Below are 23,784 nucleotides of genomic sequence, written 5' to 3' on the forward strand. Positions count from 1 at the left end.
TCAGTTGTTAGGACCCATTTTCAGTAGCTGCTCCAGGTCTGCATCATTTTAGTCCTTAAACTGTAAGCATAAGCTTCATCTCACTTGGATTGAATTTCAGGCCATGCTTACACCAGCTCTGGTTTGCAATGCTCTGCTGTAGAACCTAAGTGCACTGTAGGAGGTGAAGGAGAAGAAAGTAAGAAGCTCACCACTAGCTCCCCTGCTCCCAGCCAGCAGGTTAGCCCTGAGAAATCTGAATGGTGGGGCTAGACCTGCCTGGGCTCTGCAGACAGAAACTGGGAGCTGGAGGGAGAGAGCCAGAGCAGGAGCATGAGACTAACTTTACAAATAAAGCAGCCAATACTGCTGTTTTATTGTTTTGATGTTGTTTGATATCACGTGTATAATCTCAGCACTAAACTGCATGGGGTTATCAACCATGTTGCTGTCCTCTCTGAGTCAGCTCTTCAGGTGATGGACTTTTATCTCCAAGAGTTTTAAAATTAACCCCCTTGGTATTACATGTGCTGTAAGTAATGCTGATAACTGCTTCCTCTCCCAAAATATGATAAACAGACTGTTGAAGCTCAGTGTCACTGCTGCAGAACCTGTTGTTTTGCCTCTCTTCTGCTGGGCAGTTGTGATAAAGTCCTCGTTTGCAGGACTGGGAGTGGAATGTGTGCTCCTCTCTGTGCCTGGTTTAGCAGCTGCAGTCCTGCTGCCTGTTTTTCTGTGTTTGACATGTTACTTCAGTTGTAGTTCTAGTCAGATTTTAAATAGAAACAAATGTAAATTTCAGATGCTTGTATAATTCTCCTTTTAATTTTTTTGCTTTTAAATTGCTTAAATGTATTATAAGCATAAATGGAATTACTAGGTAGAACATAAAACATGGGGAAAGACTGATAGAGACTTGAAGGAATAGTCATGACAGGTTCACCTTGTTTAGAAAAACAGCTTAGTTTACTACTTCTGCACATGGATTACCCCTGAGGGTGAATTGGGAGATGGGGATTTCTTGCCATGTGTAATTGAATAAGTGCAGTGAATCTTGCCAAGAGGGTGGTGGCTGTGTTTTCCCATGTAGGTTGAGATTAGAGGTATTGGACAGGTGGGTGGCTGGTGCTTTTGTAGAACAGCTTTTGAAGTGAAGTCTTATCACAGAATCATAGAGTAGCAGGGTTGGAAGGGACCTCAAGGGTCATCTGGTTACTTTTTTAGGCAAAGCATGATCCTAGACTGGATGTCCCAGGACCTGTCCAATTGAATCTTAAATGTGCCCACTGTTGTGGAATCCATCGCTTTCCCGGGGAGATTATTCCAATATATCTGTCCCCTCCATGGTGATTCATAGCAACATAGAATATTTTTCAGAGTAACCTTCTCTGTAGAGTGTTATGTGTGATTTAGGAGATTATGGCCATAGAGAACACCCTGGTAAATTTGAAAGCTTTATATGGTGAACTTTGGTTCCTGTTGAGTTAAAAGTCCAGGAGGAGCTGCAGGATATGCTGTCCACACTTGCCCTCTGGTTAGGAGGAAGAATTAGATTTGGCACAGCCAACTGCTGGTCCCTAATCTCCATCACAAATTGCTAGCAACCTTGAAGAGAGGTGTCTGTGTGGAAAAAAATCAGTATCCCTCTGTATATTTCTGTAGTTGAAGTACCAAAGGAAGGGCCTGACAAGCTGCAAAGAGAGTGTGTCACTCTGGTATCAACAGTCAAGGAAACTGCAGCTTCTTCTGAAACAGGCTGGTGGTTTCTGTTAACTTCATATGATGCTGTTCAAGGGGGGATGTAGATGTGAGCAGGGGAAGGCTGTGTAGTGGTGTGTTTTAGTAGAGCCGCATTGCAGGGACCCCTTTTGAGCACATCACATTCTGAAAACTGTTCCTTGACCTTACAGTTTGCTGTCTTTATAACAGCTCATATGACATTGCCAGAGTAGTTGCAAAAAGTCTGCCTGTTAACCTCATAGTCTGGAAAGCTGGCTGTATGAAGTGGCTGTCTGAAGATCTGCCTTCCAAGACCCTTGGCCAGGCCAAGTTTTCTGTACTTAAGATTACTGTTGCCACAAGAACGGCAGATGTTTGCACAGCAGACAAACAACGCTGGTGATAAAGCAAATTGACCTTTTATGGAACAAGCTATTTGGAGCACATTCCTAGGGCAATTTTTTTTTTCCTTTCTTATTTTTCTTTCTTGTCTTTCTCTTTCTTCATCAAACTGCTTGGCTATATGTTGACATCTCTGTTGCTAGAGGTGATAACAAAAATTAGAGATGAGTTTATGACACTACAAACCTCACCCAAACCTATTTTTGTCCGCTGTATTTTACTGAAGTACTTCTAGTGGTGTTTATTTTTCCAGTGTCCCTATGGGAACCCTGGAAAATTTCAAAATGCAATAATTAAAGAATGACAGGCCTTTCCTTACAATATAAAGTGAGGGAGAGTTTTGTGGTTTAAACAGCTATGCTGGTGCTTGTTAACAAGATATTTTGCCTTGTAATCTAGCCAGGCCTATAATGGTCAAAAAATGTTGAAGTTGAGAACTACAAGTTTGTTTTCAGTCAGTTGTTTTTCAAGTTAAAAGGCTTTAATGGCTTGCTCTAATTTGTCCAGTAGTATTACTATTTGTATAAAATCACTTGGTACAATACAGCTGAGGCTGTCCCAGTAAGGCTGTAGTTGCTTACTGTTTCCGATTGCAAAACTTTTTCTTTTTTTAAGGTGTAAAACATAAATTGAACATTTGAGGAATCTCTGAACTTGAGTAATACATTTCTGTTGAAATTACTTTTTAAAAGTAACATTATTTAATTGTATACTTAAATCTTTTGAATAAAACTATTACAAATTTAAAGTAAAAATATCACTGCAGGGAAAGCCTCAGCACTGTATAGCTACATCTTTATGTAGCTAAACCCTGTTTTTTTAACCATGAGCTGATGTGTAATTATAGCAAATGTAACTCCTGGTAGCGAATTGATTCCTGGCATCGGGGTATGTTAGAAAAAATGAATAAGTTCAAACTTTGGAACCTCTGAGGATTTTTTAAAAGGTTTTCATTCAGTGTACCACTAACATTACTGAAGCTGTGCTAAGTGTCCCCTCTCCTGAAGAAGTCAGCTCCAAAAATGCCGCACGCTGGATCATTTAGGCCAATATTGCCGTTCCAGTTATCACTTGTCAGCATTTTAATTTTTCATGGAATATAGTATTGTTTTGCTCTTTGGCAGATAAAATAATACTGTCCAGACTGAACTCTTCATTATGGCATGCTTTGCTTTTGCAACCGTAGTTAACAACCTAAAAGACTGTAAAGAAATTTACAGCTCTTCGTCCCCCCTGCCCCCCAGCCTTTCAATTTAAACGAAGCAAAAGAAGGCTTACTGCATAAGCTTTTTCTCACAGTACTTTTGGCTTAGTTCTTACTTATCATTATTTCTAGCTTTAAAATTCATTATATTACATTATGGAATATAGGTGAATAAGCAAAATGGTCTGTTGTTTTCAGGGCTTTTATTATATCTATTTTAAGTTGCTGTAATGTTGTTTGGTGTTTCATTTCTGGTGTGCTGGGGTTGTTTTTGTTTTGTTCTTTTTGAGTGATTGATACTTTCCTTTGTTTCAGCCAAACCTTTTACATCTAAAGTGAAACAGATGCGACTCCATAAAGAAGATTTTGAAATCCTAAAGGTGATTGGTCGAGGAGCCTTTGGGGAGGTATGTATGTGAGGGAGGTGGAAGGAAGGGTTGGAACAATCTTCTTGCACATCTGCAGCACTGGGGAGAGACAGTTAATAGCAATAGACTGATGCACAGGTTTTTACATTATTTAGCTATGATGGATATTGTAGGCCCACTTCATGTTTGATACAAGTACATTTTAATTTATACATTCTTTGACAGCTCTTTTTAAGCCTTACATTTTGAGAGAAGGCAAGTTCCCATGGATTCAACTGTTTGATAATAAATCTTTTGCTTGACTGCAGTTCTTTCCAGTCAGCAGGCCAGGGAGTTACTGATGGTATAAAGATTTAGCCGTTTTTAATCATCCTAATAACAAAATGGTCTAAAAGTAGTTTTCAGCAACTTGAACAGCCAAATTTTGATATTGATGTTCTAAGAACACTGAGAAACCTCTTTACTCCTGTCACTTTATTTTCTGTTTTTAATGAATCTTTGAATGTTTTTCCTGTAGTTTTCCTGTTAGTTTTTTTTTTTTTTTTCAGTTTTCATCTACTGCTATCGAACTATACTTTTTTTTTTTTTTTTTTTTTGCTGCTTCTGATTAGCCGTCTCTTATTTGAAGCCATCAAAGAAGGCTTTTCATCACCAGGCTTTGTACTAGGCATGCCACATTAGAGAGGCTGAGGAAACTGGAATAAATAAACATTAACTTTCTGCTCCTTCTTAATTGTGTTAGGTGCATGTGCTTTGTTTTTCATGCAGGATGCTATGTATGTAGAAGGAGCAACCTAATGTGTAACAGTGCCTTGAAATTTTGCTAGCCAAATATACTCCAGATGGGGATAGTGTATAAAGCTTCTGCAGAAGGTTCTCTACTGCATGAAAAATATGCGTGGACAGAAATCCAAAGCACAAAAAACATTTTCTGAGTGATATCTTAATTGCTTTTGCAACTGAAAATAGTTTGTTGGTTTTTTGGGTTTTGTATTTATTTTTTCCAAGTTCTCTTTTGTATGACAGCATTTCTGGAGGCTCTGTGGCATGTGACAGTTGGTTTTATGTTCACTTAAATGTTTCCATCATGTGTGAAAATTAGTCTTTATTAGTCTGTGGTTATGGAAGAACAGACTTCCGTAGGTAGTATGTTAAGGAACAGGGGTTTTTACTGTAGTGCATGTCATATGCAGCAGTATTTATTTAGCCACCTTGGCACTTTTGGTTTTGCTCCATCTGGAGTAATGCTTCTTTATAGAGGAGGCTGAAGGCTGAAGTTATCCACGTCTTTAGTCTAAACACCTGCCACAAAGAATGTCACATTCTCCATTTTGATTTAAACATTTCTGCTTAAAACATGAACTTTTCTCTGTGCTGCCATAACAGTTGCAGCCGAGTCCACGTACAGATTGTATAAGGTGTAGGAAAAGTCACTGATGTGGGTGCTTTCCTGTGAGAAGAATCATGTGTGAAACCTGCCATATATTGTGTTTTAAAGAGAGGTCATTTTTGTCTGCTAAATCAGCATCAAACTCCACGGGAGCTAAACCACAAAAACCCTTTAGTTCTTTCTCACGAAGCTTCTTTGTGGTGAATCATCCCATGAACAGTGAGAGGATAACTTTCACCATTCTCTTCTGGGGGCAGACTGTGCAATTGGTTAATTATCCTCTTAGGAATGGTGTCTCTTTCTAATTCCTTATCTGAGAAAGATAGCATGACTCATCTGTCAAAATCTTCAGTAAGGGAAAAATTGAAGTTCTCAGTTGAAGGTATTTGGGTTTGTATGTTCTTAAAGTAGGACTTACAAATATTTGCAAGGATATGTGTTAAATTTTTTTACTAGCTTAAAGAATTATAGAATCATAGAATGGTTTGGGTGGGAAAGGACCTTAAGATCATCCAGTTCCAATCCCCCTGCCATGGACAGGGACACCTCACACTAGACCATGTCACTCAAGGCTCTGTCCAGCCTGACCTTGAACACTGCCAGGGATGGAACATTTGCCACTTCTTTGGGCAGCCTGTTCCAATGCCTCACCACCCTCACAGTAAAGAGCTTCTTTATATCCAGTCTGAACTTCCCCTGTTCTAGTTTGAATCCATTGCCCCTTGTCCTAATGCTGCAGTCCCTGATGAAGAGTCCCTCTCCGGCATCCCTGGCAACTTTCAAGTCCTACACAGACGTTTGTCTAAGAAAACAAATTCTCTATTAAATTACTAATTTTCCCTTAAAATAACCATAAATATCCAAGCAATGTTATAAAGAAGCCAGCAAATTTTCCTGGTACTTAAGCCACCAAAAGCTATATTAATATAAAATTGCAAAACATGTGTATGATTCAGTAAACTGCAGTTGGTTTACTGAGACAGATTAAGAAATCTGGAAGAATGTATTTTCTTTCCAGCAAACTATAAATGAGACCGAGGTTGATTTAGGTTACTGGGAGGAGTAATTTTTGTCTCCTGAATCAACATAATTCTGAAGTTGTGTAGACTACAAAGTTGCTGCAAGTTTTCTTTGGCACGGCCTCAGACTTGTTCTTATTTTGATTTTACACTACTCAATTTCTTCAATTTGCATAGTCAAGAAATCTTTCCCTTTTTGTTTTTACAAGTTTGATGTAGACACAGAGTAGTTGAAACTAGTTATTGCTTAAACTGTAAGAGTTCATTGTTCCTAGTTTTCCTTTTCCCCTTAACCCTACTTGCTGCTGGTCTGAGAATGATTCCTTTTGGTCAAATTAATGACATGCCTCTTCCCACTGCATGCATGCATTAACTTATTTCAGATTCTGTATAAGAGTCTTCAGAAAACACATATGTTTTGCTTGGAGGATTATCCTGGTGAAATTAATAACACAAGCATCAAGTGTTTCATTGTGATGGCTTCAGGCAGCATGGTTTGAAAAACATAACTAAACAAGGTGACTTGAAACCTGGGAGTTGAAGAAAGCTGTGAGGAAAGGTGAAGCCGCTGGGCAACGACAACACTCTTAGCAGTATGAAGTGCAGCCTGTTAAAGGTTCTAGCTAATACCAAAGTTTACAGTTCATTCTGTTACTGCTTAAAAACCGCAAAAGTTCAGTGTTTGCTTGCACAAGCAAATACTATGTCATTATGTTGTTGATATTTTGAAGATGATTAATTTTGTATGTCTGAGAACTAGTTAGTTACTCTTAAGTTTTGGCATCCAGTTATGAAGAGTAGCATTAATCTCCTCCTGTACCTGGAGAATTACCTGCTCTTGATGAATGAGAAGGCCAGTGCTGATGTGGAGTGGTTGTGGGGTTTTTTGTGTTTTTTTCATTTCGATTTGAGTAGCTTCTGATTTAGCTTTTTTTCCTGATGAAGGCTGTTGTTGCTTTTTAAGCAAAAGAAATGTGCAGACATGTACTGTAGAGACAAGTAGCTGAGTTCGGGGGAGAAGGGGTCTGACAGCATGCCAGGCTGTACTGCTGTTTGTGGGAAACACAGAAAATTCTTGGAAGGATGGGAAAAAACCCTCTATCTGCCTAGACCAAGATGTTTACATCAGCACATACCAATCATTTTTTGTTGGGCTGCTCACAGGAAAATATAAATTTATAAAACCCCAACCTTTAAAAGTCAGATTTTAAGAGATTCCAGTGGCAAGGCACTTCAGGAGAACTAGACAGGAATGATGACCCTTTCTTCTGTCTTGACAGCTTCACTGGGGAAGGGAGGAAGATCAAAACAGCACTCTGTGTGTATTTGGGCCTTTGTGTGCATAGTATATCCTTCAGTGTATGTATGTAAACGCTGCCTGGGGCTGTAATGATGTTTTACATGTTATGCGTTACAATTAGAAACTGCATCAGGCTGCGCCTTGCTGAAGTGTCAGGTTTTTCCTTCCCAGGCCTGAAATAAGCATTTTAGAATTCACTTCCATTTAATAACCGAGACACCCCCCCCAAAAAGATGCTCGGGGCTGGAAAATGATAATGTTCAGGATCTTTTTCTTTTGTGTGTATGTGTGTTGGTTATTGATATGGAATAACATTAATGGCTTTCATAGACTAAAAGAGTGCTTCTGACTGATTGTAAACACAGCTGGTAAACATGAATCTATGTTTGTTCTTTAGTCACTCTTCTATAGTATTACACATTCACAGAACTATCAAGCCCTTGATCTTGTCATTGAAGAACACTCCAGCTGTTAACCAGAGGCAGTGCTGTAGCTCTTTTGGTGGTGTCGAAGTGAATGCTATGTAATTAAGGGGTGTCTTTCAGTAGCCAAGCGTTTTGCACAATAACGCAGCCTTTCACTGAGCATGCTACAGGCAAGAAATGAAATCCTGAAGCTGGACTTGAAATACATATATTATTTTATGCCTCTGGCTGCCCGTACAACAGCAGTTAATGGTGGGGAAAAACACATTTTTCATGCTGGGCAGCAGCAGCAGTATAGTCAGCTCTGGGACCAACCAGTTAATCTTTCGTTACAACAGTGCCAAAGGTATAAGGGCAGAATCACATTGTAGCTTCATGCCAGAGGCTGCCTCATGTAGGGGAGGTTGCTGTCATCTAAGATATGATACAGTTTGAACACTAACTAGTTTGATGTTAAGGATTTTTCCTCCTGCCATTTCTCATTAAAAATCAATACAGATAAGGCTTACCAGAGTTTCAGGCTAGTTTTAGCTAGTGAAGTAATGGGAGACTCAAGGTTCAAATCAGCATTGTGGGTTATATATCACTGTAGGGGATTCATCTTTCCCTCCTAAAGAAGACTGTCTTGCTCAGTCTTGGGGTACCGTGCACAGGAGAATGTCTAATTCTTTACAAATTAAAATGAGATTGTAGTCCAACAATCTGTTTTTATGTTTCAAATCTGCAAGTACCTTAAGGGGACCCAAGTCTGGACTCGAGCCTCAGGTTTTATGTGTGAAGTAATGTTTGAGTATTTCAGTTCATAAGCAAGTCTAAACAAGTAAATGTCATACCTTTCTGCTTTCGCTCCTTTTTTTATCTCCCCCCACTCCCACCCCCCTGCAACCCCAGACAGCAGCAGTGTTGAGCAGGGCCGATAATGCACTGCTGCACATATTGGAAGTGACAGCTGCTTCGTCTCTGAATTTGTAGCTAAGCAGGAGACACGCTTTTAGCTATGCTTTAGTTTAGGCATCTGATTGTTGCAGTCCTTCAGCCTGTGCTTTTGCCGTGTTCGTGAAGCTGTTACAGCTGATGACACATTTGGAGATGGTTAAAAGAGGTTTGCATGACACTTCCTTCTAACTGTCTGATCCTGTATTTTCTTTTCTGTTATTACTGTCTTCACACATAGCTGGTTTACTGATGATGAAAGGCATATAGGATTCAGCCTTAGTATTGCTTTGTCACTGGCCTGCAGGATGACGATGATGATAACTTGTGTGATGTGTTGGTTTGTAACCAGATGCACACAGAAATAAACTTCTGTCTGCTTAATACTGAAGATGTATTTGAAAAGGAAGAGGCAGAATGAGATAGCTGGAGAATGGTTGTTAAAATGTGTTGATTGTTAAACTTTTCAGTATTTGGGATGGTACGCTAGTGGTCAAATTTAGTCTGGATCAGCAGCTCTGAGTCTGTGGCATATTCATGGCCATTCTGGGAAAGACGCTGAGCTTTCTGTACCCAGGGAAGCCTGAACTGTGGAAACGTTCAGTGTAAATTTCCCTCCCTTTTTTCTAGAACTATTCCATGGTAGCTTTTATTATAGCTAAACAAATGTGCGGTAGTCTCGGGAAAGGACTATGTCAACTTTCTTAATTTTCCATAGGCCTATGGCATCTAATGTTTCCGAAGTAATGAGAGGGAGGGGGGGCTTGTGTTTCTGTTTACTTCTCTAGAAAATGTGGATTTCACTGTTTCCCTGCCACTGACATAGACATGATGAAAGAGCTCATTGAACTTCTAGTTTCATAAAAACGGAAAAAATGTGTTGTCGTGTTTTAACTTACCTTTCATTTCTCCTTTCCAGGTTGCAGTAGTAAAACTGAAGAATGCAGATAAGGTTTTTGCCATGAAGATACTTAATAAGTGGGAGATGCTGAAGAGAGCTGAAGTAAGATGACAGTAATGTTTTCTATAATCATGCCTCCTCTTACTCTGCTGAATTATTACTTCTCTTTTCACCAGCCTCTGAAGACAGAGGGATTGAGGAGGTGCTTCACTAATTTCTGACAATATGAAAATTAAAATAATCTTAAAGCAGTTCATCAGAAGGGTTAAATGGAATGGAATCTTGACTGAGGTGGGGCTGGATGGTATAGATATCAGACCTTTTCTTTAATTGCCCCAGAATTACTGACTGTATGAGCAATCTTTTAATGCATTTATTCCAGTTAGGAATGTCTTTAGCAAGTATTTTCCATGGTGAAAAGGTAATTACTGAGCTATAAAAAGGTAATGACTGAGCTGTAACTCAACAAACCTATTAGTTTATCATTAGTTAGAACTTTGTCAAGGTCCAGTTTGTAGACTGAAAAATCAGATAAAAGTTTCAAATTAATTTGAGAGTATATTTCCTAAAAATGTCCATTTGCAGAAATTAGTGATGAAAAGTTCCTCATTCAAGCTTGAGCTCATTCTGTGTATTGAAAAAGGTGGAAAGCTCTTTTGCTAGCCCTGCTTTGCCTTGGGATCCTACTTCTGTTAAATGACTCTTCATAAAACCTTGGATAGCTTTCTCTGGATTCCTTTGGAAAAGAACTTTAGAAATGCAGTCTACACCTGAAGACTTGCATATGAATTTTAAACAGAACATGTATCTAACTCTTTAAATCAATTTGAAAGTCTTCAACTAGGCATACTAAAAATAAACTGCCTAAAAAATAGGCTCACAAAAATATAGCTCAGTGCCTTACACATGCAAAGTTGCTTTGGCCATTGGGTTTTCTTTATTTTGGACAGTACAAACACTTGTCTGATTGAATTATCTCTAACCTCAGTTTTTATTTAAGACTCTTTCATCGCTACTCTGACTGCCTTGCTCTTCAGTTGCTTCCAATTTTATTCTGATTTCCGCATTTATGTTTTAATTAAAACTTGTTAGGAAATGAAATCAATGGGAAACCGTCACACATCAAAAAAAGAAAATATGGATCCAGACAAATTAAAGCCAATTTCTGATGTGTGCACATCCTGTCTCTTTTAATGAAAATGTTATCACAGTAAGAATTATAAATGGCATGCAGACTGTGGTTAGATGTACACAATGGGCTTCCTCTTTATCCAGAAGTTACTCAGATACTGAACAATCTGGCATTAGGCTTGATACAAAGAGGTATTTCTCTCCAAGACAGATGCCATTCCTGCCAGTTTGATATTGGTGAAAAAGAAAAGACTAGAAATGAAGTTCCACTTTATTTTTAAATGTACCCTTTTAAAGTCAGTTAAAAAACTATTTCTTTCCATTAAAATACAGTTATAAATAGGTTTGAAAGATTTTTTTCTATGCAATGTATTAAAAATACCCTTCCCATGGGTCCGGCTGAGTTTCTGAAAGCCTGAACTGTTAGCCTAAAAAGAATCACAGCTATGTTTTTCCATGTATTTGTAACCCATGGGTGTACAGTGGAAAGAGAACCACCTGGAGGGAAAATGCATTGCGAAGCATGACCTTCAACAATTGTAACCTGTGGTTTTTAGGTGTTGCTGAATGCATCTCACTTGTTACTGCTGCTGAGGAAAACAACCCGTTTTGGCTCTGTTAACAATGTACTGCGCCAACACTGAAATACACAGGAAAATCATACAGACCAGAAACACAAGGCAAGCATATAGGTAGACCTGTACGTAAGTGGCAGAAATAGTTGTTCATATATCCTGGTATCAAATCTGGGAAGCAGGAGTCATTTGTAAAAGCAGAAAGGGAGTTTGTACTCAGAGAGCATTGCGGGTGCTAGACTAAGGTTGATGTCTGCAAGCTCTGTAACTAGATACAAAAACTTTGTTAAACTAAAATGATAAAGGATGCGAGGTCAGTGTTCTCTCTATATTATAAAGAGCGTAAGTTTTCCACATACTTGCCACTGTTGGAAACTCAGAGATGTAGGAACATTACTGATATAAGGAGTACCTGAAAGTGTGTGACAGCTTCTGTTAAACTCCCAAACCTGTTACCCTGAGTGCTGACAATCACTTGGAGCTACATATGTGCCGTGGTGGTGCCAGATGAGGCTCAGGAGAGACCAAGACGAGTAATTATGCAGCATGTAAGCAGTCAGCACTCCCGGAAGGTGTTAACTCTGAGCTGTAGTGACATGAGCACCAAACAGCTAAGCGGCCCAAATTCTTTGGTGTTTGAGGGCCATGATAACAGTGTAGATACCACTGCAGCACTGAGTGGATCAGATGTCCTCTGCCAACAGTCAAGAAGAGTGTGCCTAGGGAAGATGAAGTGTAATGCTGAAATAACGAAAGGCACAGAAAAAAGGCATCATTTAAACAGACTAAACCTGAATTGAGCTGTTACAGTAACGATAAGAACCACTGCTATTGTATTTTTTATTTTTTAATTTCTTTTCCCTATGAATTACTGTAAAGCCCCATAATCACTTAGACTTTTTTGGCTTTTACTGCCTCAGCTGTGATCTGCTGTGGTAATAGCTGTTGATGTCAGTTCTAGGCATACTGCCTGGAGGTGGATGTCTTGAGTGCTCAAAGAATGCATTGTCTTTTGTTAAATCATGGCAAACCCAAGTGAAATTCTATAAACTCTCTAGTAACTAATCCTGTGAATAGTGTCATAACAAATAGAGAAACTACGTGTCATTCATCCTTATGAAAACAAAAATTCATAGTGTCTGTCTCTGAAATATGTCAAGAGTTTACAAACAGGGAAGGAAAAAAAATGGGGCTGAAGCATAGAGGAGCTTTTCTTCCTTCTGAAGACGATCCCTTCTCCTTCTCCCACCCACAAGTCCATTTGTGCTTTAGTAATCTTTGAGGTTGTTTGTTAAAAGTATGTTTTGTTATTTTCTCAAATTCCACTCATTGAATTCATGATTCATCTTGTGTGTTATGCTATGATTATAATATATCATCTCTCTTTTTCCTGCTCTGCATTATTTTTACTCACGGTATTCACCAAAACAAGGCTCCGTATGGTTTATTTGCTTGGAGGAGGGAGTTTTCTGCTCTGGTTTTACTGCATGTATTGCTGCTGAGCCTCAGTCTAAACTGGTATTTTGTGTCTCATTCTTCGCTTTCCAGATCTCAGAGCCAGCACGAACCATGTCAGAGTTCTGGTATTTGCCTATTGTTTTTTGGAAATGAAATTGAAAAAGTGAAAAATAAAAAGCTTGAATTTCATTTAAATTTAGCTGTCTCCTAAGATGGAAGAGGCAGAGCGTGGTGTAAATAGATGAAACATCTTTGTGAAGTAGCAGAGTGTGCTGGAAGAGATTATGTTCCATGTTTTTCTCTGACTCTCCATCTGCCTTCTAATAGAGCCCAGACAATTATTATTCTTTCTTTTACACTATCTTCTAGACCTTTTTCTGAACAAAATTTCATGTTGGCTTTGCTATTTGGTACCTGTTATTTAATTTTATTTCAAATTTTTTGCTTTAATTTCTTTTTGGCTTCTCATTGTTTGGTCAGTTTCTTCTCTCATTCTGCAAAGCTGCTTTTGCTGAGATTTTTTTATTCACTTCTTGGGGCAGGTTGCTAGATGTCTATTGAATTAACTGCCTTGCTGCTTTCCAGTTGGTGATTTTCTTTGCATCTTCTTTTGTTTTCATACAAACCTGTGTTCTCTCCCTTCGCTTAGGCATTTCTTGGCAGTCTTGCGCCTCCTCTGTTCCACTTGCTATGAAGGCACTTTTTGCCTCTTGTGTTTCTTTGCAGCGTATTGAGAGGAGGTCCTCCTAGGTGTCTTATTAACAGCTTCTGTCTGGGAAGAGCAGTATTCAATTCTGTCCCACTTTTCCTGAGCAAGAAGTGTGGAGAAAACCCCAACTCCTAAATGATCATCCAATAAAACTCCTTGATGATCCAATAAAAAGCGTGTTCTACATGGGAGTTATTGGCAGTTTCTTTCAAAAGTGAAATGCTTCCTTCTCATGTGAAAATTCAAGTGTAAAACTATGCTAACAGCATGATGAGATAAAACAATGATATAAGACTCCAGATTTCTTTAGCTCCTGTTGCAGGTACAATTATATAATGCTATTTTTGATTGTTTTCTTCAATCTTATATTGCTATTCTGTCATTATTGGTACTTGATATCAATATCTGTGTGTACAAATAAGATTTTGACTTGGTATTTTTAGGCCATGGAAATCAACAGCATATTTCTCCCTTCACATGACTTAACAATACAGAGAAGTACAACCCTTTACATCTGAAGAAGGTGGACTTTCCTGATACCTAGTTTTTCATAGATTTTGGCATATTTGGAGAGTGTAGTAAATGCCTTTTTAACTGAGAGTCAGATTTGATACCCCCCCCAAATATAATTTTAAAACATAGTAAACTTGCAAAATATGTTTATTTTAATTAAAGCCTGTCTTTATTTTTCTCCCCTTCAGACAGCCTGCTTTCGAGAAGAGAGAGATGTGCTAGTGAATGGGGATAACCAGTGGATCACAACATTACATTATGCATTCCAGGATGAAAACTATTTAGTGAGTGTTGCTTTTATTTCTCTGTGGATGGAAATACAGATTCTTACTTGTTGTTTGAGACAGAAATACAGTTTGTTTATTTGTTAATTATGTGTTTTGCACCATACAGACCAGGTGAGGATCTGTGATTTTGTGCATAAGATTCTGAAGGGTGGAGAATGGTCATAAACCTTTAAAGTCTTGCTATAAATATCTCAGAAATGCAGGTTTTGCATTTGTGGATAAACCTTGGCCTATCTGCATCTTACTTCTTAAAATTCCTCACTCCAGTTTAACTTGGATTCATAAAAATGAAAGTGCATTTAACTAAGTTTTTTTTATTTGACTTTAACTTTTGTGTTTAACATTGCACGTCACTATTTTACAAGTAGAAATAGGGAGTATACCTGTTTTAAAACAACAGTCCATTTTGATTGGTGTTTGCTTTTCTTGAGGACATAAACCTGGTTAAGATGTCATAAAGCAACAAAAGCAATTTGCAGCATGGAATAATTCCACTAAATGTTCATGAATAAGAGCTGGAAGATGTAAATGTAGATTAAAGCGTCTCTTAAATATGTTAATTAGTTTTCAAGTATTTTAAGAGGCTTGGAAAAATAAGCTAATATGAGGAAAAAGTGCCAGTTTTTCATGAAATCTTTCCAACTTCATACCTGTTTTGATTGTGATACAGTTTTGGTAGTGTTTATGCCTGGAAAAATAAACAACCACACATAGATTTTGCTTATTTGGGTTTTATTCCCCAATGCTTTCACTTTATGTATCATTAGTAAGTTCTAAGGATTTCTTAAGTCTGCTATGCAGTCATAATCTTTTTTTCTCCCAATATGTCCAATAAAATAAGTGCTGTACATAGAATTCTTGCAGCATGGCAGTGCTTTTTGCCATTATATTACTTCTGTCAGCTCAGACACTTGGAGATCCATGGATTTTGGTGGAGTTTATATAGAAACAGGGCTCTGCATCTGTGACTCTGGCTTAAATACCTCTCAGTCAGCTTCATGCTTTGTTAATGTGGACAGTAAAAATAGCCTTGTCTTGTGATCTTACTATTAACACTATTTCAAAGAAAATATTATATGTTCTGCAGCAGTCTGCTAGAATTTGTTATAATCTTGCCAGTTTCCTTATTTTCACTAAGCATAGAGGAGCTTCTGTTCTTTATCTTTGATGGTCTGTGCACACGAGCTAATTTTGCAGCCTGCTGGGAAATATATCAGTAATGCTGTTTTTCCATCATCTTAGTGTGACTGTATCACTAGTTCTGTGTGTGCTTTCTGTTAAAATAAGATATTACAGAAGTGGCCTTTAAAAGAAAATCTGAGTACTTTGAACAGTAGGTGTGGTTAAGCAGTGGATGTTGTTTACCTTGACTTCGTTATTGACTCTGACACTTTCTGCCATAACACCCTCATAGACAAGCTGATACAGTATGTATTAGGTAAGGATCTGTGAGGTGGACTGAAAAGTGGCTGAACTGCTGGACCCAGAGGGCTGTGATCAATGACACAACATCCAGCTGGAGAAAGTCAGTGGTGGTGTACCCCCAATACGGGTGCTGACATCTTCATTAATGAACTGGGCAGTGGGTTGGAGTGCACCCTCAACAGGTTCGCACATGATAAAAGCCAGGGGGAAGTGGCTGATAGGCCAGATGGCCGTGCTATTGTGCGGATGGACCTTGACAGACTGGAGAACTGGGCAGAGAGAAATGCAGTGTTCTGCATCTGGGGTGGAATAAAATAAACCCAGTACACTGTGGGGACCAACCTGGCTGGAAAGCACCTTTGCCTGAGGTCCTGGTAGATAACAAGATGACCATAAGCCAGCAATGCACCCTTGGAGCAAGAAAAGGCCAAGAGCATTCTGGACTGAAAGGAAAAGTGTTGCCATCAGGTGCTTCCTCTCTGCTCAGCCCTGGTGCAGCTCCGTCTGCACTGACGTGTCCAGTTCCGGGCTCTGCAGTGCAAAAGAGAGATGGAGCTACTAGAGCAAGTCCAGTGCAGGCCCAGAAAAGATGATTAAGGTACTGGAGCATCTTTTGTGTAAGGAAAGGTTTAGAGAGCTGTGATTCTTCAGCCCAGAGAAGTGAAGGGTTCTGGGGAGGTTGTCAGCAGCGTGTATAAATGCCTAATGGAAGGGAGTGAAGACCAAGGGAGCCGGATTCCTCTCAGTAGTGCCCAGGGACAGGACAGGAGATAACAGGCACAAACCTTGAAAAGCATGGAGTTGTGTCTGAACACAAGAAAACAGTTTTTTACCATGAGGGTGGTCAAACACCGGAACGTTACCTGGAGGAGTTGTAGAGTCTCCTTCCTTAGAGATACTCAAATATCAACTGGACGCAATCTTCTTAGAATCATAGGGTCATAGAATAGTTAAGGTTCTGGTGTGTGGGAAGGGACGCCTCACACTAAACCATGTCACCTAAGGCTCTGTCCAACCCAGCCTTGAACCCCACCAGGGATGGAGCACTCACAACCCCTCTGGGCAACCCATTCCAGTGTCTCACCACCCTCACAGGAAAGAATTTCCTCCTTATATCCAATCTAAACTTCCCCTGTTCAAGTTTTAACCCATTACCCCTTGTCCTATCACTACAGTCCCTAGTGAAGAGTCCCTCCCCAGCATCCTTATAGGCCCCCTTCAGATGTTGGAAGGCTGTTATGAGGTCTCCGTGCAGCCTTCTCCAGGCTCAACAGCCCCAACTTTCTCAGCCTGTCTTCATACGGGAGGTGCTCCAGTCCCCTGATCATCCTCGTGGCCCTCCTCTGGACTTGTTCCAACAGTTCCATGTCCTTTTTATGTTGAGGACACCAGAACTGCACACAGTGCTCCAAGTGAGGTCTCACAAGAACAGAGTAGAGGGGCAGGATCACCTCCTTTGACCTGCTGGTCACGCTCCCCTTGATGCAGCCCTGCTTGGCTTTCTGGGCTGCAAGCGCACGCCGCCGGCTCCTCAGCCTGTTCTAGCTCACCTTACTTGAGCAGATGAGGTTGGAGTATATGATCTCAAGAGGTGTTTTCTAACTTAAGCAAGCCTGTGATTTACAATAAATGCCCACGTTAAACTACTAACTAGTAGTTACTAGAATGTAGAGGTCTTAGATCTTTTTCTTTCTCTTAGAAGGATGGTGCTGTTGTGCAGTAATATTTTGAGAAGTATTTAAGACTTGAATAGGTCTGGATGATTGTTTTAATTTAGAAAGTATTTCTAAAGCTTTAAAATAAACCCAACCACCAGACCCAGCCTGTTTTTCTTTAAATGGCATGGATGTTTGGATGGGTTGCTATGCATTGACTGAATTGTGTAATAACAATATTGTTGTTAAACACTGCTTTGACTCATGCATGTATTTAACTTCAAGTGCATGGCTCAATATTGTGAGTTACAGTTTAAGTGTTGGCATATTTGAGGAGTTGAAGGTTTCCTTGTCATTAGGCTACTGTGTTGCTCTTGCAAAATGAGAGGAGCAGAGTCTTGTGGTGTTAGAGCAAAATTCTATTAGTTTGATATATCCAGTATCAGAGTTGTAGTCGTACTGGTTTTAAAAATGCTGAAGAATGAGTGCAGAGATCCCATATCAGTAATGAGGGTCTTGAGGTTTTTCCAATATACTTACAAAGCTATAAGCTAAGCTCCTGCAGATTTATATATGGTGTATCAGTTAATAATCATTATATTGAGTGCCAGAGGCTTTATGTATTTTCTAAAGCTCTGAAACATGAGAAGTTAATAGTGTAGCTCCTGTTCCAGAGGGAGCATAGAAGCACCGCTGAGTAGAAGATGCTTGTCTTGTGTAAGACTTGTGAGCATCATTTCAGAAGTTTACTATTCATGTCACAAGGCAACAGATGAAAATTTGATTATCAGCACATTTAAATGTTGTGGAACTACATTTTGTACTTTCTTTATGCACTTGGAATTAGGAATGAGGATGCCCAGGTTTTTCTCTAGCAAATTGTTGAATTCCTTGTTCATCACCTTTATCATTAAGGAAAGTATAAGGGAAAAGAAGCAGAGGTGAGATTTCTGCCTGACCCACATCTTCCTTACGGCTGGTAGAATCTTGCAGAATTTTTTCCATCTAATTTTAATTTCTTTTCCTGAAGATGGGAAAGACTTAAGTAAATGAGAAGTAACTACAAAAAGTCCCTTTAAGTTACTATAAGGAATCAAATTGGGATATGCATTTATTGCATCTTTCATATTTTTTGTTACTTGTCATTCGTTGTACACTACTGCTAAGAGTCACTGCTTCAGATGTGGATATATGCTGTGCTCCTGGAAGGAGAGCTTTGAGCTCTATGCAGACGTTTTCAGGTCCTATATATTGTAGTAGGAAGTTATTCTAATTAGTCTGTCCACAGTGATGTTTGAAAGTAATGTCAGAGCAGTGGGTGTTAAATGAGATTGCTTATAATTAGTTTGTTAGTTATAATTAGTTCAATTATTTTTTCTTTACCTCATTTGCCCTTCCAGTTGCTGTTCCACTATTAAAACAACCGAAACTAAGCTCAAAAGAGTTTCACACTTTTCTTTCCCTGGTCATTTTGACCATGTCTCTAGAGAAAGTGACATTTCTTTTTGTCATAATACAGGAAAACAGAGAAGAGTTCTAATCTCTTTAAATCCTTTGCACCTGATTCAGTGGCAAGCAGGGTTTATGTTTCATTAATAAATCAGAAATAAAACATATTTTTCTCCATCATTTCAATTAGAGAAGGTGACACCTTCCATTGTATGTTGGCAATGTCAACAGTATCTGGAATTGGACTGTGAACCACTGGAAGGTTCTCAATCTTTGCCTTCATCTAGTAGTATAAAAAATTTACACTTCAAAATCATCAGTTTAATCGGAAAAGAAGATGGTAGGAAAATAGGGAACGGGAAGCCTGGAACATTAGGGCCCTTAAATGAGATCCAAGGTTAACACAATGGTTTCATTTTTATAGGTCTGTGTTGTAATCTTTTATGCCTTGTGCAATTCTGTCAGAGTGTATTGCTTTTATAAGGGAATCCATCGTATCTAAATATTCTTTCTTTGATGATGGGTCAGTGAGTGAAGCTGATACGGTTTTGTCACAAGGCTTACTGTATTTGGAGAGGTATAAATATGAAACATATTCAAGAAGGTTAAATACTGAATTGAGGCTGAGCCAGCTACTGTTTTCAGAACAGCTGAGCATCTCGGTTAGCTTTCTTTAATGACTATAATAATTTTTACAATAAATTAATTTTTATGCTTAAATTAGAGTGAAAAAGTAAAAAATGTTTTGTGTCCCCTCCTCCCCTTCCTCTTTGTTTTCTTATAATTGTCACTCCATAGTACCTGGTTATGGATTACTATGTTGGAGGAGACCTGCTTACGTTGCTCAGCAAGTTTGAGGACAGACTACCTGAAGACATGGCTCGTTTTTATTTGGCTGAAATGGTGATAGCTATTGATTCCGTTCATCAGTTGCATTACGTTCATAGGTAAGTAATTTGAGCCCCAAGCTGCTTTTGGAGTTACGGGATGTTACTTGATGGAGTGAATGTTAAAGAGTTTAAGCTAGTAACAAGTATTTGCTGCAATAATAAGCACAATAGAACTGACCTGCCTACATCTTGTGGTTATTGAGGACTGTTGCTAACCTTGTACCAGGTGGTCAGACATGAATGGGTATCCGGATACATCTGATGAATCTTGCGCATGGGTGTGCTTCAAAGTTAGTGATCCATAATTTATAAAAGTTAAACTGGAAACCTGTCTCTGAAATATGATCAACATTCAACAAGTTTATTGAAAGGTCAGATTCTGTGTCTTAATTTGTTCAGTCTATATGGAATTTGAAAACCAACCCATGTGTGGTCTGCTTTGGAATTTTTTTCACCATTTTCTTTTGGATTTGATGAAGTCATCTTTAAAATGAAGTGAGCGTGTTTTGCTAAGTAAATGGAAGTACTTAAGTTGTGGTACTTCATACCTTAGTATCTAAGAAAATACATACATATTCTGTTCAGAGGAAAATATTAAGTCAATTGTGTCTGCCTTTTTTGGAAGCCATGAATGTTGGGTTTTGTTTGTTTTTTTCCACAAACCTAGTGTCCCCTTTTCTTCACTGTATCATTCTCTACTGAATTCCCTGGTAGACTTGTGTGCAGAGGAAAAGATTACCTTACAAGAGGCAGAATTTTCAAGTGCACTCAATAGATGCACTTTGCTCTGACAGAAATCAGGAGGAAAGCTCCCAGCTGTTTAAGCTGAACCATGATGTTGGTGTCATTAACTTGTTTGATATGCTCATTTATTGCCCTTCATTAGCATCTATACTGGCCATTCCTTCTTTTACTGTGCCCACTTGGCTGCTTCCCTCCTGAAAAGGGTGTTGGATTTTTTTGGTCCAAAAGGTGTGCTGTGATTTGTTTTGGTTTGTTACTGGGTTGTGTTTTGTTTCCTTTGAGATTGTGTTTTTTCATGAAAGAGCTGTTGCTGCGAGTGCTTTAAGTGGGGTGGTGCTAAGCTGCAAATTGCTCTTCCGGAATATTTTGAAGTGTTTTTGAAGAACTGTGTCTACCTGCCCCAAAAGAGCTCTTTGTGATAACGCCTTGTGGAAAAACCCAAGCAGAGTGTTGCTTGAATTTCGAAGATTTCAACTGTGTAATTTCTGAGAAACTACTTGTTTGCTTAGGACCTGATGTGAAAGGCTTTTGTATTCAGTCCAGTTGGGATCTGACTTTTAAAATGGACTTGTGTTGAGGTGATATCTCCTGTTACCAGGTAGAGAGCACTTCAGGTTCTACATAAACTGCTGTATTTTGTCCAGTGAGTCTGCATGTAGGGTAGTAACTCTTCCTAGAAGAACAGATGCCCACCTATTCTTCCAAACAGATCAAAACCTGTGTAATCCAGCGCTGCTAGCATGTGATACACATCAGATGTCACGTCTGCATCCTCAAGTAGTTAGTGTCCCCAAGAGGAAATAGGTGTTGGTGCAAAATTTTGAGTGAAAATGAAGTAACACTGCAGTTCAAGATATCATACTAATTATTATGCTTCCATGTTCCTATGAATGTTAAAAAGCCCCCATGCATTCCCAGGTCATTTGTTGATAGATTTGTGGCTTTACCAGTGAGGTTCCGATGTTGATAAAACTCTAAAAGCCACTTTGGCGTTTTATTATGAGCAATTCTCTAATACAATGCCTGTTTATAAGGGGATGTTTTGCAAAGATTAAAACTGAAAACAGTGTATGTTAAATGGTCAGCCTTTGACATCAGACCCTGTTCCACTGTTAGTTTTATTAGGATGCTTGCAACTGGTACAGCAAAAGAATGGAAAAGAAAAACACAGTCTAAATGCCACTAATGCGCTTTTCCTGTATGTTTAACTATGGTGACCACATCCTTTCTGGGAGTGTGTTGTACACAGTGGAGAACACAGGAGGAGGAAAATATCACTAAGAGGTGGATAATGTAACAGCTGTAGTAGTGATATTTCAGATGAGTAGCCAATACGTGTCAGGATTTGGTCAGAGTTCTAGATGGTGAACTAAAAACATGCTTTAGGTATGTTGTGCTCAAGGGGCTTTTTCATACAAAGAGATAGCAGATTTTTTGGTTTGGTTTCTTTTTAGTGCCCCAGTTCTTTCACAATAGACTTTCACATTAACCAAAGTGGTGTATTTTGTCAATAATTCGCTTTTTCTCGGAATGGTTTTGTACCTTCAGAAACTGGTATTTCTATTCTGAGTGTGTCATTCCTCTTGCTCTCTTTTGTCACTGACCACTTGTTTTGTTGTCAGTTTTTATTGGGACTAATACTGATTGCAGTTGTAGTTCATGTGCAGACCACTGCCATGTCAAATGCAAGTCACTTTAGGAAAGAAGAAGTACATTGGCCAAGGCTGTGAAACATCAAATACAAGCAACTTCAGCATGTGTTAAATGAAATTGGAAAGTTCCAAATTTGAATGCCATTTCTGCACTAGCATTGTGGGGCTACAGGATGAATTTATAGTGGGAAGTAGAATTGTGCAAATAAGTTCATGATGTTTTTGAAGCTGTGTGATGAACCTCCTGAATTGAAGCAGGAGAAAAGTTACTAGCTGAAAATAACATCAGGACTTCTGGGTTTAGGATTAATTTTTCTCCTGGTTTTAATCCACTTTTATAGTTGAAATAAATGCAATGTAATGTTTTGAGATAACATCAATCAGAACATTAAACTTTGTTCAGTTTTTATCAATTAATTTCTGTGACAATGGGGTGTTTTATCTGATAATTAAATTATGGCTCGGAAAGTTTGTAAACCAGCATTTTCTTTAACGTGTATTTTAGCTTTTGCTGTTGTTATAAATGCACCAGCACTGGCATTACCAAGTGACATTAGCACCTCCAAGGCTGCCTTTAGAAAGAGAACTTCATCTATGTTAAGCAGATGTGCAGCAGTTCACAATGAGGAAGAAAATACAGCTGTACATCTCACAACTGCATTACTTCCTTGGGAGTCCTTTAAAGCTTTCACTTACTCTTCCAGCTTAAATCTGTACTAATGAAGTGCTCCTTGCTTGTAGGCCAAGGTTAAATACTGTCTTGTGCCAGTTTTTTGCAAGCTGTAGTATCATACAGTGTAAGGCTTTACATTTATTAGGAATTAACATCAATCTGTGTTTTGGTTTTGTAGATTTGTAGCAACTTGGTTTTGCTTTGGATTTCATTTTTTCTCCTGACAAAAGCCTATACTTACATTAACACTAATTCCAGTCTCAAGGTTGTATTGTTACTTAATTCCTTATGGCGTATGTTGAAAGCTTATATTTGCACGCATTATCAAATATCCTGGTATGGACTGGAGGAGAGCTCTTACAGGCTTAAGCTGGGTACCTGCACTTTATTATGCGTGTTGCTGTGCCTCAAGCAGGTAAAATTTTGTTGGCCTACATGGAGATTAACTCCTTAATTATTTTACTGGTGAGCCAGGTTTTTCTCCAGTTATGTGAGGTGGAAATTGAGGTTTGAAATGCTTGGTTTTGTCTAAATCTTTGTAAGTAAAAAAAGACCTCAGCAGGTCTGGTTGCCATTGGAACAAATGTGCCCTGAGTCTGCAGAAGAAACAGCTGCCCCCTGCTTGTACTGGGCATGGGCACAGTGAATGTGCCAGGGGTGACTTTGCACATTGTGTCTATGCTGCTGCCTTTTGTGCTAGCTTCTGAGGTAGCTTGTGCATTAGTAAGGCTGCAGCAAGGTCTGTCTCTGCCCTAAATTTAATTTGGGACATTCCATTTTTTTGAATAGTGCAGAATTATAAGTGTTAATGTGCTTAAGTCATTTTCATCTTGACTTTCTTTCCTCTATCTGTTTGTTCTGAGCAGGGCTGCACAGTGCTTCAGTGCAGAGTGAATTTGCAGTGTTCAACATTTAGGCTCATGATCCTCCAGACCACTGCAAAAATATTCATTTAAAATAGGTTTCATATATTGGCACACACC

General features: G+C 38.9%; 1 protein-coding gene across 9 annotated transcripts in view; it reads left to right on the forward strand.

Annotated features, from left to right (window-relative positions):
• Positions 1-23,784, forward strand: part of CDC42BPA (CDC42 binding protein kinase alpha) — a 183,601-nt gene that overhangs the window by 54,916 nt on the left and 104,901 nt on the right. For all 9 annotated transcript variants that reach the window (XM_065679746.1, XM_065679748.1, XM_065679745.1 and 6 more), the window contains exons 3-6: positions 3,620-3,711; positions 9,659-9,742; positions 14,215-14,310; positions 19,641-19,789. In XM_065679746.1, coding sequence (XP_065535818.1) covers positions 3,620-3,711; positions 9,659-9,742; positions 14,215-14,310; positions 19,641-19,789 — 421 coding nt within the window. The remainder of the gene's footprint in view (positions 1-3,619; positions 3,712-9,658; positions 9,743-14,214; positions 14,311-19,640; positions 19,790-23,784) is intronic.

This window comes from Lathamus discolor, chromosome 5, assembly GCF_037157495.1.
Source record: "Lathamus discolor isolate bLatDis1 chromosome 5, bLatDis1.hap1, whole genome shotgun sequence".
NCBI classification, from domain to species: Eukaryota; Metazoa; Chordata; class Aves; order Psittaciformes; family Psittacidae; genus Lathamus; species Lathamus discolor.